At 38.3% G+C, this 17,258-nt stretch overlaps 1 protein-coding gene across 10 annotated transcripts in view; it reads right to left on the bottom strand.

Moving 5' to 3' along the window:
- Window positions 1-17,258, bottom strand: part of ank2b (ankyrin 2b, neuronal) — a 97,702-nt gene that overhangs the window by 71,864 nt on the left and 8,580 nt on the right. For 3 of the 10 annotated variants that reach the window (XM_054753913.1, XM_054753918.1, XM_054753919.1), the window contains exons 1-3: window positions 14,379-14,665; window positions 10,278-10,379; window positions 2,206-2,304 (exon numbers count right to left, since the gene is read on the bottom strand). In XM_054753913.1, coding sequence (XP_054609888.1) covers window positions 2,206-2,304; window positions 10,278-10,379; window positions 14,379-14,501 — 324 coding nt within the window. In that variant the 5' untranslated portion in view covers window positions 14,502-14,665. Of the gene's footprint in view, window positions 1-2,205; window positions 2,305-10,277; window positions 10,380-14,378; window positions 14,666-17,258 lie in introns of those variants that run through there. The other 7 variants (XM_054753920.1, XM_054753921.1, XM_054753922.1 and 4 more) reach the window with 4 other exon arrangements.

Here is a 17,258-nt window from a genome sequence, read left to right as displayed (position 1 = left end):
ATAAGATAAGCGGAGGAAAATGGAATGGAAACACTAACAGGAATGACATGAATGAGGTAGTTGAAATGTTTAACAATTATTTTGTAAATATTAGACCAAAACTGGAAGAAGAAATTCCAAAACTCCAGACAATGGATGAATGGAATGATATCATTGATAGGAATCTCAATTCCATGTTTCTCACTGTTGTAACCAAAAAGGAAATCACTGACATTGTCAAAAAATTTATGGCAAAAACATCAACTGATTGTAATGAAATGGAAATGGAATCAATTAAAAGGGTCATCAATGAGATCGTAGAGCCGTTAACATATAGTATTAGTAACTTACGTTTCCGACTGGAAAATTTCCTAACAAAATGAAAATAGCTAAAGTGGTTCCAATTTTCAAAAATGGAGACAAACTTCAATTTACAATCTACCGACCAGTTTCCTTATTACCTCAGTTTTCTGAAATTATGGAGAAGCTATTTAACAACAGGTTGGACAAATTTATTAATAACAACAAATTACTAGCAGGTAGTCAATACGGATACAGAGCTAACATTTCAACTTCTATGGCACTGATCGAAATCACAGAGGAAATTTTTCTTCTTCCTACTCCTTTTGGACATGTGGAACTGTGAAAGAATGATTTATGAGATGTATTCCATTGTAACCTTCATGTTCAAATAAACTAAACCAAACCAAACGTTTCATTTAAAAACTGCATTTTGTGTTCAGTTGTGTTCTCATTGTTCTGTTGTCTAATATTTAAATTTGTTCGATGGTCTAAAGCATTTGAGTGTGACAAACATGCAAAATTAAAAATCAGGAAGGGGGCAAACACTTTCTCACACCACTGTATCACACGAATGACAGGAGGTAATGTTATGTTCACTAAGGTAAACCATATGTATATATGTGTATATATATATATCTATATATATATATCATTTTTTTGCCTTAACTTATGCCCTATAATGATGTCGTAATTAGGCCTGTCAAAGTTAACGCATTAATAACGAGTTGTATGTTGAAAGACATGTAAAAGAGTGTTCGTGTGTGTGTATGTCTCTGTAAAAGAGTGAAGTTTAAGTTGAAATACCCCTAGCCTGACTGCACTACAGTATATGAGCGCAGTCCTAGTTCTGTAAACTGCTGACTGTTCTTGAGCTCTCTATTTTTTGTAAGAAAACAGGGTGTTAGAAAAATAAATATTGACACAATATTAATTTCACTTGGTTGATGGGTGTTTTTGCAAACTTTTATTTGTAGTGTTAGTCACAATTAGACTTTATGAGATTATCTGAGTGATGGACAGTTTACCTTACTAATGTCTACTTGTTGTAGTCCAATGAGGTTGATTCATACATAAACAGTTCTTTTTACAAACCAGAGTTTGCAGATTTTTTCGTACTTTCAACTGCCCACTTGCAGTCTTCCTCAGAGTGGTCACGTGATGACTGGACAGTCGAAATTTTTCAAGTTATTTTGAACCCAAAGAAACAGATAAACACCGGCAAAAACATAAACCCCGCGCTGTGCTTGCGCTTTGCGCTGCGCTTGGCGGCGGTAACAATATCAGAGCATCTATTCTCCGAATTAAAAAAAAAAACAACAGGAAATGATTCAGAAAATCAAAGAATGGCTCTCTGGAAAAACAGTCAAGGACAAGACCAATAGAATGGTCATTGGTGACAATTCACGCTATTGAGCAAACAACACTGATATGCAGAAATGTGAAATCTGATCTTTTTTATGTTAAAGTTGGCTATGTTTTTGTTTTAATTTTACACAAATACAGTATGGGAACAAATATGACTTTAGTGTTTAAATGATTTCAGTGTAGGGCTACACATGCTCGCTGCACTTCTCTTCGTTGAATATTGTTGTTGTAACAGGTAAAGTTTTAAAAGGGTGTTCATTTTAAGCTATCTGTAATGTTTTGCAGCTCATGACTTTTTTTTTTTTTTTTACTGAAAGAGAAAGCAAAATGACTCTTTGAATGGTAAAGATTGCTGATTCCTGGGTTAGGATTAGACAATGTTAAAGTGGCCCCCACATCCTTTGATTTTTCAGTATGTGGCCCTCGGTGGAAAAACTTTGGACACCCCAGGATTAGTGACATTCGATTGGTCCCCGTCATCATAGAAGCTGCCCAACCCTGATCTACGAGATTCCCAACTTCAGTCTCCAATTGCAGAAAGAATGGGGTTTTCCTTACCTTTGTGGCAGAATTCAATTCGACTCCCCTTTCCAGCAGCTCCTGAACCAAATCTACATGACCCTCCTTGGCTGCGAGGTGCAAGGCATTGAGACCATTCTGAAATACAAAAGAAAGAGAATACCGTAAATTCCGGTGTATAAGCCGCACCCACCAAATTTAGAAAAAAAAACAGAATTGTACATATATAAGCCGCACTGGACTATAAGCCGCACATGTCCACGTCATAAAATGGTATATTGTGGTGCGCACGTGTATGTGATGACAAGACAGCTCTTTGACAGGAGCCAATCATGAGCTATGACAAAGCAAGCTTGTGAAACCACTGGAAATTGCAGAACATTACTCAATGCAACAGTCTGACTTACTGTGTCATCTTACAAAGAACACAAACTCATCACACAGCAAATTAACGCTCAAAAGGTATACCGATGCAAGTTTAAAATGAAAATGACCATGATGCATGTCGTCTGAGCAAAGAATTTAATTGGAGGAGCATAGAAAAAGGATGGACGGTGCTGCAATGCTGCATCTGTTCACCAGAGGGAGGAGGAGGGACCCAGAGCCCAGAGGGAGACTAACGTCATTGCAGCGCCACAATGATTGCGTTGCTCAGACACAATGCATTATGGCAAAACTTTTTTCAATTTAAATTCGTATTGGTACATGTTTGTATATTTTTCAGCTATAACTTTTGAATATTAAGTTGCTGTGTGATGAGTTTAGTGTTCTTTGTAAAATGACAACGCGAGTTATATTAAGTAACAATCTCCTGCAATTTCCAATGGGTTGGCAAGCTTGTCGTGAGTTTTCTCATAGCACAGACTGTTATATTGTTATACTGTTATATTTAATGACCTGCGATTTCCAGTAGGTTGACAAGCTCGTTGTGGGTGCACCGACAGCTCGTGATTGGCCCCTGCCAAAGAAAGAGCTACCCTGTCCTCACTGACTCGTGAGCGGCACAGTATTTAAACAATTTGTAGTAGTTCTGAAGTAAAGTAGCTGTCACGAGATTAGAAGTTTGCCATAAATTAGCTGCACTGCTGTAAAAGGGTTCAAAGGTAGTTTCAGAAAACATGTCTTATACAACAGATTAAGCACACCAATCATGAAATATCAGTGCACTCCTAACAAGCCTGACAACCCATAGGGCACTGCAGGAGGTCAGCATATCTAACAGCATAACAATATAACAGTCTGACGGTGTCATCGAAAGAAGAACACTATCTACACACACAACTTAACAACTTAACACTCAAAAGGCGCACATAAAACTAATCTTTTAAAGCTCTCCCACAATGTATTGCCTCAGAGCAAGTCAGCCTCCCTCTGGGCTCCCTCTGGCGGACACAGGCAGCATTACAGAGCTATCCAGCCATATATTTTCTATGCCGCTTATCCTACAATTAAATGTTTGCTCAGACGAAATGTATTATGGCAAAATTTTAAAATGTTCTTTTTTCATTTTAAACTCACACTGGTAGATGTTGGTGCATTTCTGAGGTACACTTTTGCGGTGTTAAGTTGCTGTGTGATTAGTTTGATGTTCTTCATTGGATCACACGTAAGTCAGACTGTTATATTGTTATACTGTTATATACACTGACCTCCTGTACTCGTGTGTGTTGACAGGCTTGTTTTGAGTGTGATATGCCATTCTATGACGTGGACATGTACCTTTTATATACCGGTGAGGCTTATATATGTACAAATCTGTTTACTCCCCTAAATTTAGTAGGTGCAGCTCATACACCCGAATTTATGGTAGTCAATTTTATACTAAATATATATTCTCTATGTTTATAGTAGGAGGTTGATCTTTGGGACTTGGTCATTTTACAAGTAGCTCGCAGGCTAAGAAAGTGTGAGCACCCCTGCTGTATTTGATCAGGAAACACATTCAGCAATTTTCACCTAAGAAAACGTAAAATGAGATTGGAATCATGCAGAAAATACATTTATAATACAGTTCAGTGGGCACACATTTATTTTGTTATTATTTGTTTTATCATTATGACAGGTGAGGCTCCCCTGACCGCATGCCACTGGTACAAAGGTATCATACACAGACATAATTAGCAGCTTTTTCAAGGAGAATTTGGAAATTAAAGCCATAAACACAGCCCCCATCCACTGCAGACCCACGCTATGTGGACGACATCCATCCATCCATCTTCTATGCTACTTATCCTCACTTGGGTTGCGGGTATGCTGGAGCCTATCCCAGCTGACTTCGGGCAGGAGGCGGGGTACACCCTGGACTGGTCGCCAGTTAAACACAGGGTACATATAGACAACCATTCAAACCCACATTGAGACCTATGGACAATGTTAAAGTTGCCAATTACGTGAATGAAATCTTCAAAAACATGTAAAAAGGGCATACACAGGAACTTACAGACCACCTAAACAGCATAGACAAAACCGGAAACTCACACATGAATAAGCAAAAGATGGGACCATAGCGTTTCCGGGCATGAAACTCTACCGCAAAGACGACAACAGCCAATAGATTATAGTACACAGAAAACCAACAACACTGACTAATATTTTCTCTGGACTTCTGAACACCCCACAGCACACAAACGATCAGTTGTCAGAACACTCGACAAATCAACCAACATCATCACTGAAGAGGAGGACAGACAGGAGAAGAGACACATCAAACATGCAAATTTTAGCTCGCTGTTCAAAGCAAACAATCAGCCACGGCTTTCATAAGTGAAAAACATTAGTTGGGACACTCCTATGACAAGGTACCACTGTATAAACGACAATAGAACAATACCTGCAGTGCTCCAGTCCCTTTTTCTCTGGCATTTACAGAGACTACTCGCCATACTCCGTGACAATTCAACTCACAGCGACAGTAGATACAAACACCTTTGGTCTTGTTGAGAGAGCCATCTGCCAGGGTTTTGAAGCTAAACTTACCATTTTGAATGGTGCGTTTCCTCAAACTACAGTGTGGGCCGATGGTCAAAGAGGACGTGCGTTAATCGTGCGTCAAAAAAAGATTGTGGTGTTAAAGGAAATTCTTGCAAACTCATTATTAATGCGTTAACTTTGACAGCCCTATTAAATTGTAGTATTTGTTCCATTAAATGATATTAATTTATTTGCAACAGCCTTTTATCTTCATTTTGTAGCCTGTTTCTTGGCTCCACTGCTTTCAATAGCGTATGTGTATGTTAGATTTTTTTTGTCCAATCAAATTTCAGCTTCTATGTGTTGGCACATCAATGTAATCTGCCCAGGGCCTTCAGAATCAGGAGTGCTGGCCCCTGTCACATACACATGATTAGCAATGGGTTTGGGGCAGGAGCAATTGGTGAGTATTCTCTGGTGAGTATTTTAGATTTTTGTTATTTTTATTTTTAGATAAATATTGATTATGAACTTCAGATAGCGCAGTAGTATACGTGTTTGGAGTTTTCGGAACGTTTAATCTCCAAGCCGTTCTATTTACACTTGCGACATTTGGTTAAATGCCAGCTTTTTAAGAAACTGAATGTGTTCACGTCTTACATAAGGATTAGAGAATGATGGGCAAAATTCCAAAAAAGTGCACTTGTCCTGCAAATGTACATTTATCCTCACCACACAAAACACATTTTTATAGTTACAGTTATAGTTTTACATGAATAAAGCAATTCTAAATACATATAATTGAGGAATGAAATGCAAAAATGTACATTCGAAAGAGTCCCTGACTTGATTAACTTTGCTTAAATATGTTATATATTGTTTTTTAATTATGTTCTACATTGTTAAGAGTTTTGAAAGCGAACGGTAAATTCGTAAAAAATACATTGATATTTCATGGTGCCACTCATGATGCAATAGCTCTTGCACTTCAGCCTCATTCCGGAAGTGACGTCATCGAGATGACACCTCTCAGCTAAAGCAGAGTAAAGAAACGCTTCTCGAGGTAGCTTGTCGACTTGTTCAGTATATTTTTCATCAAAATAATAGTCATGCCAAAATGTCTTGTCTTGCTGCTGGATGTTCATAGTACCCGAGTGATACCATAAGAGTGTTTTCTTTTCCAAAAGGGGAAGGTTTAAGACAAAAATGGACAAAGCAAGTGCAGAGAACGAGACAGATGGAAGCCCACCTCGAGTTCTTTTCATCTTTTCACAGCGATATGCTGACGGTGGGAGGCGACGGCGGCAAAATATTTTTAAAAAGGCTATAAAGACCCCTTTACGCTCATTAAGAAGCCGATTTAAAACAATAATTGAAGGATAAGCAACTCCAGAGTAATTTACACTTAAGTTTCTGTGTTTTGAAGGCGACCATTTTTCATATCCATGTCTTAAGGCTTAAGTTCATGTTCTGCAAGTTCTCTATGTCATCCCCAAATGTTTCTCCCTTCTGTTCTCCTCAAAAAGTAGTGACACATCACTCAAATCTTCGCTATAATCACTGTAAACAACCTCCGTCTCGTACACAGCTGAACAGCGAACTATAAATTGAACAATGTAATAATTCCAAACAATATCTAACATATTTAAGCAAAGTTGCTAAGTCATGTCAGGGACCCTTTAAGGTTACTTTTACCTTCATTGAAGACGTAACTGTTCCCAAAGCACGATGTTTCCTGTTTTTCAGTCACGTCAAGAATCATGTCTTCAGTGAAGGTAAAAGTAACCTTGAATGTTCATTTATCCCTTTCATTCATCAATTATATGTTTTTCTATGCATTTCAAATTGTTTCCTGCGCGTAAAACTACAATTGTAAAACTATAAAAACGTTAACATCTTTGGCTTTCTGAAACAGATTGATTGAATGGACATTATTTCTTATGTCCATTGCATGGTTAGAGTCAAGTCAAGTTTATTTACTTAAAGCATGGATCAGGTCTACAACCACGCTCCACATACATTAAAGAGAACCATGTTATGTGAAAATAAATATGGGATAAAGCAAGGTCCAAAAACCTGCGGCCCGCGGGCCATTTGCAGCACACAGGGCCATATTTTTGGCCTCCTGCTTCACAATAAAGTTTAGTGTAAATACGCACCCTGGAGGGTCACTAGACAGATATGGTAAACACCGTATATACCATATACAGTGTTTACCACTCCCACTGTATATACCATATACAGTACAGTGTATACCACTCCAACTGTATATACCATATACAGTACAGTGTATACCACTCCCACTGTATATACCATATACAGTGTTTACCACTCCCACCTATATATACCATATACAGTACAGTGTATACCACTCCCACTGTATATACCATATACAGTGTTTACCACTCCCACTGTATATACCATATACAGTACAGTGTATTCCATTCCCACTGTATATACCATATACAGTGTTTACCACTCCCACTGTATATACCATATACAGTACAGTGTATACCACTCCCACTGTATATACCATATACAGTGTTTACCACTCCCACTGTATATACCATATACAGTACAGTGTATACCATTCCCACTGTATATACCATATACAGTGTTTACCACTCCCACTGTATATACTATATACAGTACAGTGTTTACCACTCCCACTGTATATACCATATACAGTGTTTACCAATCCCACTGTATATAGTGGTATACAGTGTATACCACTCCCACTGTATATACCATATACAGTACAGTGTATACCACTCCCACCGTATATATCATATACTATGTTTACCACTCCCACTGTATATACCATATACAGTGTATACCACTCCCACTGTATATAGTGGTATACAGTGTATACCACTCCCACTGTATATACCATATACAGTACAGTGTATACCACTCCCATTGTATATACCATATACAGTGTTTACCACTCCCACTGTATATACCATATACAGTACAGTGTATACCACTCCCACTGTATATACCATATACAGTGTTTACCACTCCCACTGTATATACTATATACAGTACAGTGTTTACCACTCCCACTGTATATACCATATACAGTGTTTACCACTCCCACTGTATATAGTGGTATACAGTGTATACCACTCCCACTGTATATACCATATACAGTACAGTGTATACCACTCCCACCGTATATATCATATACTATGTTTACCACTCCCACTGTATATACCATATACAGTGTATACCACTCCCACTGTATATACCATATACAGTACAGTGTATACCACTCCCATTGTATATACCATATACAGTGTTTACCACTCCCACTGTATATACCATATACAGTACAGTGTATACCACTCCCACTGTATATACCATATACAGTGTTTACCACTCCCACTGTATATACCATATACAGTACAGTGTATACCATTCCCATTTCTGTGTAACACTGCTGTAAAGTGCACATTTACTGCAAGGCATCTACCTGCACATTTTGAGGGAACCAACAAAATTTGATAAACAAGCTTTTGGTGAGATGTTTTCGACTTGATATTTCGTAGCGTGGTTCCAAAGTGCGCATCAAAAAGCAAAACCCATCATTCTCGACATCACTGTACGGCCGCAGATCCTTGCAAATATACACAGATATGCCGTGAGTGACTGACTTTGACCTGGGGGGGTTGAAAGTTTTGCTTGAAGTAGAGCCCCCACGGTGGTCTGGCCACGGCTTTTTGGCTTACTAGCTCTGGGTGATGGTGCTGCAAGTGGCTGCGCACATTCGTTGTGTTCCCAGTATACGTGACTTTTGTGAAACAGTTCTTGCATGTAGCAAAGTCCTTCTCCAGCTTTGTTCCACCATCAGTACTGTCAAACCCCAAATGCATCCACACTTTTGACTTGTAGGCTGCCGGTGCATCTTTCAACCGTTTTCCGCTCGTGTACGCCATTTTCACTCTTGTTGTGTGTTTACTTCGCTTGTCGACTTCCGCCGACTTTTCCGCCGTTCCCGCGAGGCGGTCCCCTAGTGGACCGCCAAGGAATTAGGCAAAAGGAACTAATAATGAGTGAGGCAGTTTATAGCGAACGTAAGTAAATCAAAATTATCAATACTTGGCGGGCGCATATCGATCGGGAGATGAAATATCGCGATATATCGCTATATCGAGATATTGTCACACTCCTAGTAGCTAGCACATAGGAGCATGTACGGCGGGATGTAACTCCCCCTATAGTGATTGATGAATGAGATGTGTTTTCTGCAGAAAAAGGTTCGGGGAAGAAAAATACAAATACAAAATAATCTGCAAATTTGAAAGGTTGTTTCTGCTGAATTGCGACTGTGTCCACGATTTAACGCTTGTAAATGTTTAGGCCCATAATATTACAGCTTTATGACTTGTTTTCATAAAATTTCAACTTTTTAGTTTTTTAATTTCTAAATGTCTGTTTTGTAAAATTTCAATTTTGTTCTTGTTAAAATACTTTCAAGAAAACACAGGCAATAATCCGACAGTAATGTTTGAAGTCGTAATCTTCTGAGAATAAAGTCATAAAGTCATGTTTTTTCGCTTGAATAACATCCATCCATTTTCTATCCCGCTTCTTCCTCATTAGGGTCGCTGGGGCATGCTGGAGCCTATCCCAGCTGACTTCGGGCGACAGGCGGGGTACTCCCTGGACTGGTTGCCAGCCAATCACAGGGCACATATAGACAAACAACCATTCACACTCACATTCATACCTATGGACAATTTAGAGTCTCCAATTAACCTAACATGCATGTTTTTGGAATGTGGGAGGAAGCCACGGGGGAGAACATGCAAACTCCACACAGAAATGCCCAAGGGAGAATCGAACCCAAGTCTTCCCGATCTCCAAGCTGTTACTGTGTTGGTCAACGTGCTAACCACTAGACCACCGTGCAGCGCTTGAATAACAAACATCTAAAATATAAAAGCAATGGAGTTTTTGCTCCCATTTTTCACGAGCTGAACTCAAAGATGTAAAACTTTTTCCATCCACCTCACAGGTGTGGCATATCATGATTCCGATTAGAGAGCACGATTATTGTACTGGTGTGCCTCAGGTTGGCCACAATAAAAGGCCATTCAAAAATGCAGTGCAGTTTTACTGTGTTGCACCTTTTGTAAAAATCTATACAGGACAGTAGTGAAGATAGCAGAGGTAGTGCATGTCATGGTCATTTCTACCTGATTGCAAGTGTTGATGTCGACGCCCCCTTTTAGATATTCCAGAACCTTGTCGATGTTTCCTGCTCTCGCCGCTCGCAGGAAACTGGTGTTACTGTCGGACTGCAACAGAGAGAAAACACACAAAACACATTTTAGAATTTTTTGTTACCCGTTGTCATGTCGTGCTGCTTGTGATATTTATTTTTAGCTTAGCCCTGCTCAGACTGGAAAGTGAGGTTTGAGTTCCAAGCTTGAGCTAAAATTAGAAAGCCCATAAATACGGCACTCATGTCAAAAAATGGCTGCATCATCAGCATCATAACTATTTACAAATAACTAGTATACATTAATGCCTGTAATATTACGACTTTAGTAAAATTACAACACTTTTCTTGTAATATTATGTATATATATATATATTTTTTTTTTCAAATGTAATTTAATTTCAAAAAGTACATTTATTGTCATAGTATTACAACCAAGAATAGAGCAGTAATATTTAGCAGAGGAAAAAAGAAAGGAAAAATAAAAAAGTTGTCATTTTATTTGGGTTGTAATATTACACACATTAACATCCGGAGTGTACAACAATCGATAAGCAAATTTGTGATTTTACAGAAGTTCCGTTATTACATGGATTAACATATACTAGCACGTACTGTTGTTCTACTGAGAAAATAAAGGTTAATATTACATCAAGAATACAATCATACTTTTATTGCAAAGAAGTTGCTATTTTGTGAAAAAAAACTGTAATTTACAGGTAAAACGTAACATTTACGTTTTGTATATATTATATATGTATTATATATAAATATTACATATATTTAAATTTGTCATATTACATGCAATAATTACAATGATTCATGATAAAAGCTGTTATTTTTCAGAAACAATCGTAAAATAATTCATTTGACAAAAATCACAATAGCATAGAGATTAATATAAACTTGCATGTAGAATAAAACAATCCACAAGGGAAAAAATATTACTTTCAACTACATGCATACTTTTTGGTGTGTGTTTTGCTATCAGATGCATATTTTGACTGATTTTTAATTTTATTTGATAATTTTTAATTTGCAGTTTACAGAAAGAAATACTCCCATCCTTTTTAGTTGCCATGGCAATAGTGGAATCCCCTCTGAGCTGGAGGAACGTAGGACTAGTGCCACAACATCCGGATTACAAACGCTCTAATCCAGGATTTTGTCAATCCCGGACAACCGTCATACAGCACCAAAACCAGAAAATATATATCTACATTCATTTAGATTAAATCTCCATCATTTTACATAATAATTACTGGATAGGTTGACGCACCAGCCACATTAAACCACACCGAACGCTAAACTACCCCCACCGGAACAAATATTTTCCTTAAATTGCATCGTATAAGAAGCTAGCAGTTGGCTAGCTAGGAGATTAGAAGGAAAAAACAGATAAGCGCGTGGAAAAGTAAATCTGGGGCGTAAATGGGGGGAGGGGGTTAGAGAGCGAGGATGAGGATCTCGTCACAGCTTTTAGCGGCAAAACAAAACAAAAGTTCCCTCAAGGAGCAAAGTAAAAAAAAAAAAAAACAACAACCAACATAACCTCCTAACATGTGTAAGGAAAAATATGGAGGGAATATGGGGAAAATCGTTTTGAGGGATAAAAAAAAAATAATAATTTTCCACAAAAATTAGCTCGCATTATCCCTCTCATTCAGTACTTAGCATTGCTTGTAAAATATCTTAGCTTTAAAACAAGATTAGGCCATTTCTAGCAATGTATTGTGATGATTGTATGACTCTTGTGAAGCTACACGACACACTTCCGGCAATAGTTTGCCTCCACATGGTAAAAATTGGTTGGGAATGCTTCATTTCAGTATTTGTGCCATTACTGCACAATTGTAGAGGTATAAAGTGATATTGTAACTATAGGAACAAGTTTTCAGTGATCCGTGATGGTTGTTCAGCTTTTGAAAATAAAATGCAAACTCCGGTCTAGCTAGTGTTGCTGGAAACACATCTCTTTGAGTACTGATACTCGAAAGGAAATACACTGATTAGCATTCTTTAACTTGTGTGTACTGCTTGTCCTATAAGTGAGCATTGTCATGTCAGAAACTCAACATATGTGCTGCTCTTAATTTGAAGATTCGATGCAAACATCCCCTATTAGCTGACGAGGCAGGAGAATTGTAATCACAGTCTGGACTTTGTACCTCCTAAATGTGATAATATCTATTCTAATTCCTGATCAAAGTATCACCAGTATTTTTTTTTACAGATCAAAATTGTTTTCCCCTATGTGCCCAAGGGGGCTCTGCAGGAAAAAAAAACTCTCTCAAGGGAAGAAATAGCGCAAATATTCCACTCCAGATTGCTCCTGTCACAGAGAAGATCTTTGACTTTGACCTTTGTGTAGCGTTTTTGCAGGAGGTCTTTAAAACAGCAGAGCATATAGTCAGTGGTCCCCAACCTTTCTGAGTCCATCAGCCCACCAGCTCGTGTTCTGTCAAACCCCTGACAGATCAGAAGGGGGGGTCACTTATAGTAATCTCATGCTGTCGTAATTTACAGATGGAAAAAACATATAAAGAAAAGCACATCGAATTAAAAGCACAAAATGAATACTGACTCACCATTGGTACGACAATGTGGTTTGATGTGTGTGGCGCTGCATGTTGTAATTACCGTAAATTCCGATATATAAGCCGCTACTTTCTTCTTAAACTTTGAACCCTGTGGTTTATACAGTGGTGCGACTAATTTATGGCGAAATTCTAATCTGGTGACATCTCCTTTACTTCAGAACTACTACCAATTGTTTAAATATTGTGCCGCTCGCGAGTCAGTGAGAAACGGGAGCTCTTTCTTTGGCAGGAGCCAATCACGAGCTATCAGTACACTCACAACAAGCTTGTCAACTCATTAGAAAACGCAGGAGGTCATTATATGTAAGAGTATAACAATATAACACGGTGTCATCTTTCAAAGTACACTTTACTAACACTAAATCACACAGCAAGTTAACACTTAAACCATGTACCAAACAAATATAAAAACATGTCCCAATCTGAGTTTAAAATGAAAAAAAAGAAAGTTTTCCCATAAGGGATTGCGTCTGAGCAATGCATTCATCTGGGCGCTGCAGTGACGTCAGCTTCCCCCTGGGGATTGGGCTCCGCGTCCTCTAGCGTCCTCAGCGGCATCCACCATTTTCTATGCTTTCAATGCTCCTCCAATGAAATGGTTTTATCAAACAAAAAAAAGTATGGGAAACCTTTAAAATGTTCATATTAAACTCATATTGGTACATGTTTCTACAGGGTATATTTCGGAGGTATAACATTTGAGTGTTAAGTTGCTGTGTGATGTGTTTAATGTTTGTATTATTTTGCACAACACTTGTTATTATGGACAAAGGACTTTTGTAGTTTCCTGTGCTAGCTACTTGCTCGCCACCTATCAATTTAGCACTGTTGCTTGTTGTACTATGGCAAGTTTTCTATTTCTTATTATTTAGGATCCCATTCTTTTTGGCTCAATAACAAGGAAGCTTTTTGTGCAGAAAAGACTTACATAGCTTCCAGCTCTCGCAGGTAGCTGACTTCCTATCAATTTAACGCTGTTACTGGTTTTATTATGCTACGTTTTCCACTTCCTGTTTTTCCCATTCCTTTTAGCTTTTTGGACTACACAGCTTTCGTAGCTTCCTGCGAGAGCTGCGAGCTTATCTCCTAGTACTTTTGCGCTGTTGCTGGTTTTATTATAGTATGTTTTATACTTAATTTTCTATGGTAAGATTCTATGGTAGTCTCTTTGGCTTGACAGGACTGTCAGACAGTTTCTTGTGGGTGAAGGACCTTTTTAAATATCTTTTTAGTCCCATCTGTTTTTATTGCTGTTTAGATGCACAGTAAAGATAGCACCGAGCTTGCTAGCAAGGTGTCGTATGTTGTCACCGTCATTGCAATAAAAGGTAATTTGGTGGATAAACAATAGTTGTGATGCACAGTGATGATGATGGTGATGATGACAGGACGTGGGATGAAGTCACCAAACACAAAAAAGACGGGCGGTGGGCGGTGGTGAGCGATGGTTGGTGGATGCTATCTCTCCTAACTACCTTGCGCTTTGCCTGTTCCCGGGAACGCCGCCGTCTCTCTTTGGCTTTTTCCAGAGCCTTCAGATCAGCAGGTTGATCCATTTCAGACCTGGCCTTCTTTATGTGGGCAGCAGCGTGCGCCATGGTTGCGGCTAAAACTAAGCGCTAACTCTCCACTCCAAATATAAAGAGAATTTAAATAACGCTAACACCTCAGTGTAGCATCATCTCAGTTGCCCGGATGGAGTGCAGAGGAGAGGTAGGAGGCGTTCCTTTTAAAGCGAGCGACGTGCTCATGCGTGAGCCAGAGGATGGTGGAGTTATAGGAGGAGAGAGGGAGGGAGGGCGTGGCGAATGTGCCGGAACAAACATGCAAGAGACAGGAGGGGGACATCTGCAGTGGTCCTTTAAAAAGACAGGCACACACGGGAGATACCACTTTTGCACAAACCAGAGGGGTGGACACAGTGATGGCCGGGCAAGGTGTGGTTTGCTTCAGTGAAAAGAGTGGGAAAATTATTTTTAAAATGTATAAAATTATCTACAATAGATAAAACATAATAAAAAAATGAAGTGTAAAAATGCACATTTTAATAAAATATACTTTCAATATGAAGATTAATTAGATGCAATATAGAAAGTAAAAAAATATATAATATTTTCACAATAAAAAAAAATCTTATACTATTTCAGTAAACTGCATATTAAAGATTTGATCCATTCAAAAATCTACCTTTAAAAAGATACACTGTTTTAAAAAATTAAATTTTAAAAGTACTTGGTAATGCAATTACAAAACAAAATAAGCGTTGCATGTTTGTCACACTTCAATGTTTCAGATCATCCAAAAAATAAAATACCAGTAAATGACAACCCAACTGAACACAAAATACAGTTTTTAAATGAAAGTTATTATTATTAAGGGAGAAAAAAAATCCAAACCTACAGGGCCCTGAGTGAAAAAGAGCTTGTGTCTTGTGCTAACTAACAATGCTTTGAAGAACACAGTGTTGAGTCTCGCACGGAAACAATGTCCATCCACTGGCTCTGTGTTACACTCAAGATACGTTGCCATTTTGTCGGATGTTTGTGACAATTTAAGGCAAGTTTTAAAGCATTTATAGTGATTTAAACAGATGATATATCCATATATATTCAAGTCATACTTTATTCAAATTGGTTCGAACATATCTTTAAATTTTGCTTGCTATGTCATATATACAGTATGAGGTAACCATTTTTTTTTTCTTTCATTACGTTAAATTTTTTTGCATTATTAACACATACGCATCATGTCAAGGCACACCCCTCTGTTGTGACGGTAGACAGAGGCACAATAGCATCCACAGACACATGCTGCTAATTCCAACACCATACATGTACCTCCAACTCACAAACATCTCTCTTGTCTGCTCGTCATCCGAGAGAAACACTTCCTCACTGTCAATAGACGACCGCAAGGTGCTTTAACGGACACGCCGAACATCACAATAAAGTCTTTATTATGCTTGTATGTGTGGTCTAAATAAACAGAAAGAGGTTGTGGTTGTATACGTCCTGTTAGTAGTAAAAAAATATGCATATTAAAGCAAATTGTACGTATTTTTATAAAATAAATGAAGCATTTTCAAGCATAAAAATGGATAAATGAACCAAAATACAAATATAAGCCATTAAGAAGATGCATTCAAATTGTTTAATGGAGTATTCTACATTGATCATTAGTTGTCAGTAATTGTTCGGTGATACAAGCACGAGGCTTGATCGCTGGAACAACAGGCTTTTATTTTAGCATTTTAGGTTTAAATTATCTCACAACAGGCACAATAATAAGAATAACATAATAATAATAATAATAATAATAACTACTGTTGCGGCCGTAACACACGGCAAGCTAAAACTCAGCTCTGAACGCCCGACGTCACTTCTTGTCCTCCCAACGGAACACATTTATTGCAACACACATGAGGACATGAGTTTTATGTATGTCTTAAATGGCTTATTTTGACTGATTACAGTACTATGCGGTCAGGGCCAGCAAGGCCTTCTCTGCTGGCCTATCCATGACCAGAAGTACTAACCTACATTTCTAACTTAAATTGTAGTATTTGTTACATTAAATTATATTAATTTATTCCCAACAATCTATTATCTTCATTTCATATATTGTTTCTTGGCTGCAGTGCTTCCAGTAGTGTGTGTGTAGGTGAGATGTTTTTGTCCAATCAGATTTCAGCTTCTATGTGTTGCCATATCAATGTAATCTGCCCAGGCCTTCAGAATCAAGAGTGTTGGCTCCTGTCACATACACACAATTAGCAATGGTCCTGTTTTTTTTAATCTATTAAGACTTTTGATTCGCCTTTCAGGGCCATCTTGCAAGCCCCCAGTTCTGGTTGGTTGATCAGAGCAAAGAGGCAGGCCCCCAGTCCTGATTGGTTGATCAGAGCAAAACTGTTCATCTCGATAAGTTTTGCCAACAATGGCTGACTGAGGAGAAGATAATTGACGTCTCTGGTAAGTAGATATATTTTACTCAAAAGGTTTTATATTTTTGCCATGTTATTAGATAAATATTGATTGTGAAATGCTTCAGATGCTGTTGTTGTGTTGATGTTTTAGAGTTGTTTGAACCGAGCAGTTTTATTTATGCTCGTTACAGTTGACTGAATGCACCGGCCGCCTCTGTCTGAAAATATCTACTCTCTCAAGTGATACGAATGTAAAGATGACTATATGGGTGTTATTTCATGTCTTGAGGCCTCTTATCCATGCTCAATAGGATTCCTTCTTCAGCTTGATGGCAGCCCTGACCTCTGGTGTCCACCATCGGGTTTGGGGCTTGCCGCTACGACTGGCACCGACCACCTTGCGGCTGCAGCTCCGATCGGCTGCCTCAAC

The sequence above is a fragment of the Dunckerocampus dactyliophorus genome, chromosome 15 (genome assembly GCF_027744805.1).
Source record: "Dunckerocampus dactyliophorus isolate RoL2022-P2 chromosome 15, RoL_Ddac_1.1, whole genome shotgun sequence".
NCBI lineage: Eukaryota > Metazoa > Chordata > Actinopteri > Syngnathiformes > Syngnathidae > Dunckerocampus > Dunckerocampus dactyliophorus.
The sequence above is the reverse complement of the archived record's forward strand: the minus strand, read 5'-3'. Positions and strand labels throughout refer to the sequence as shown.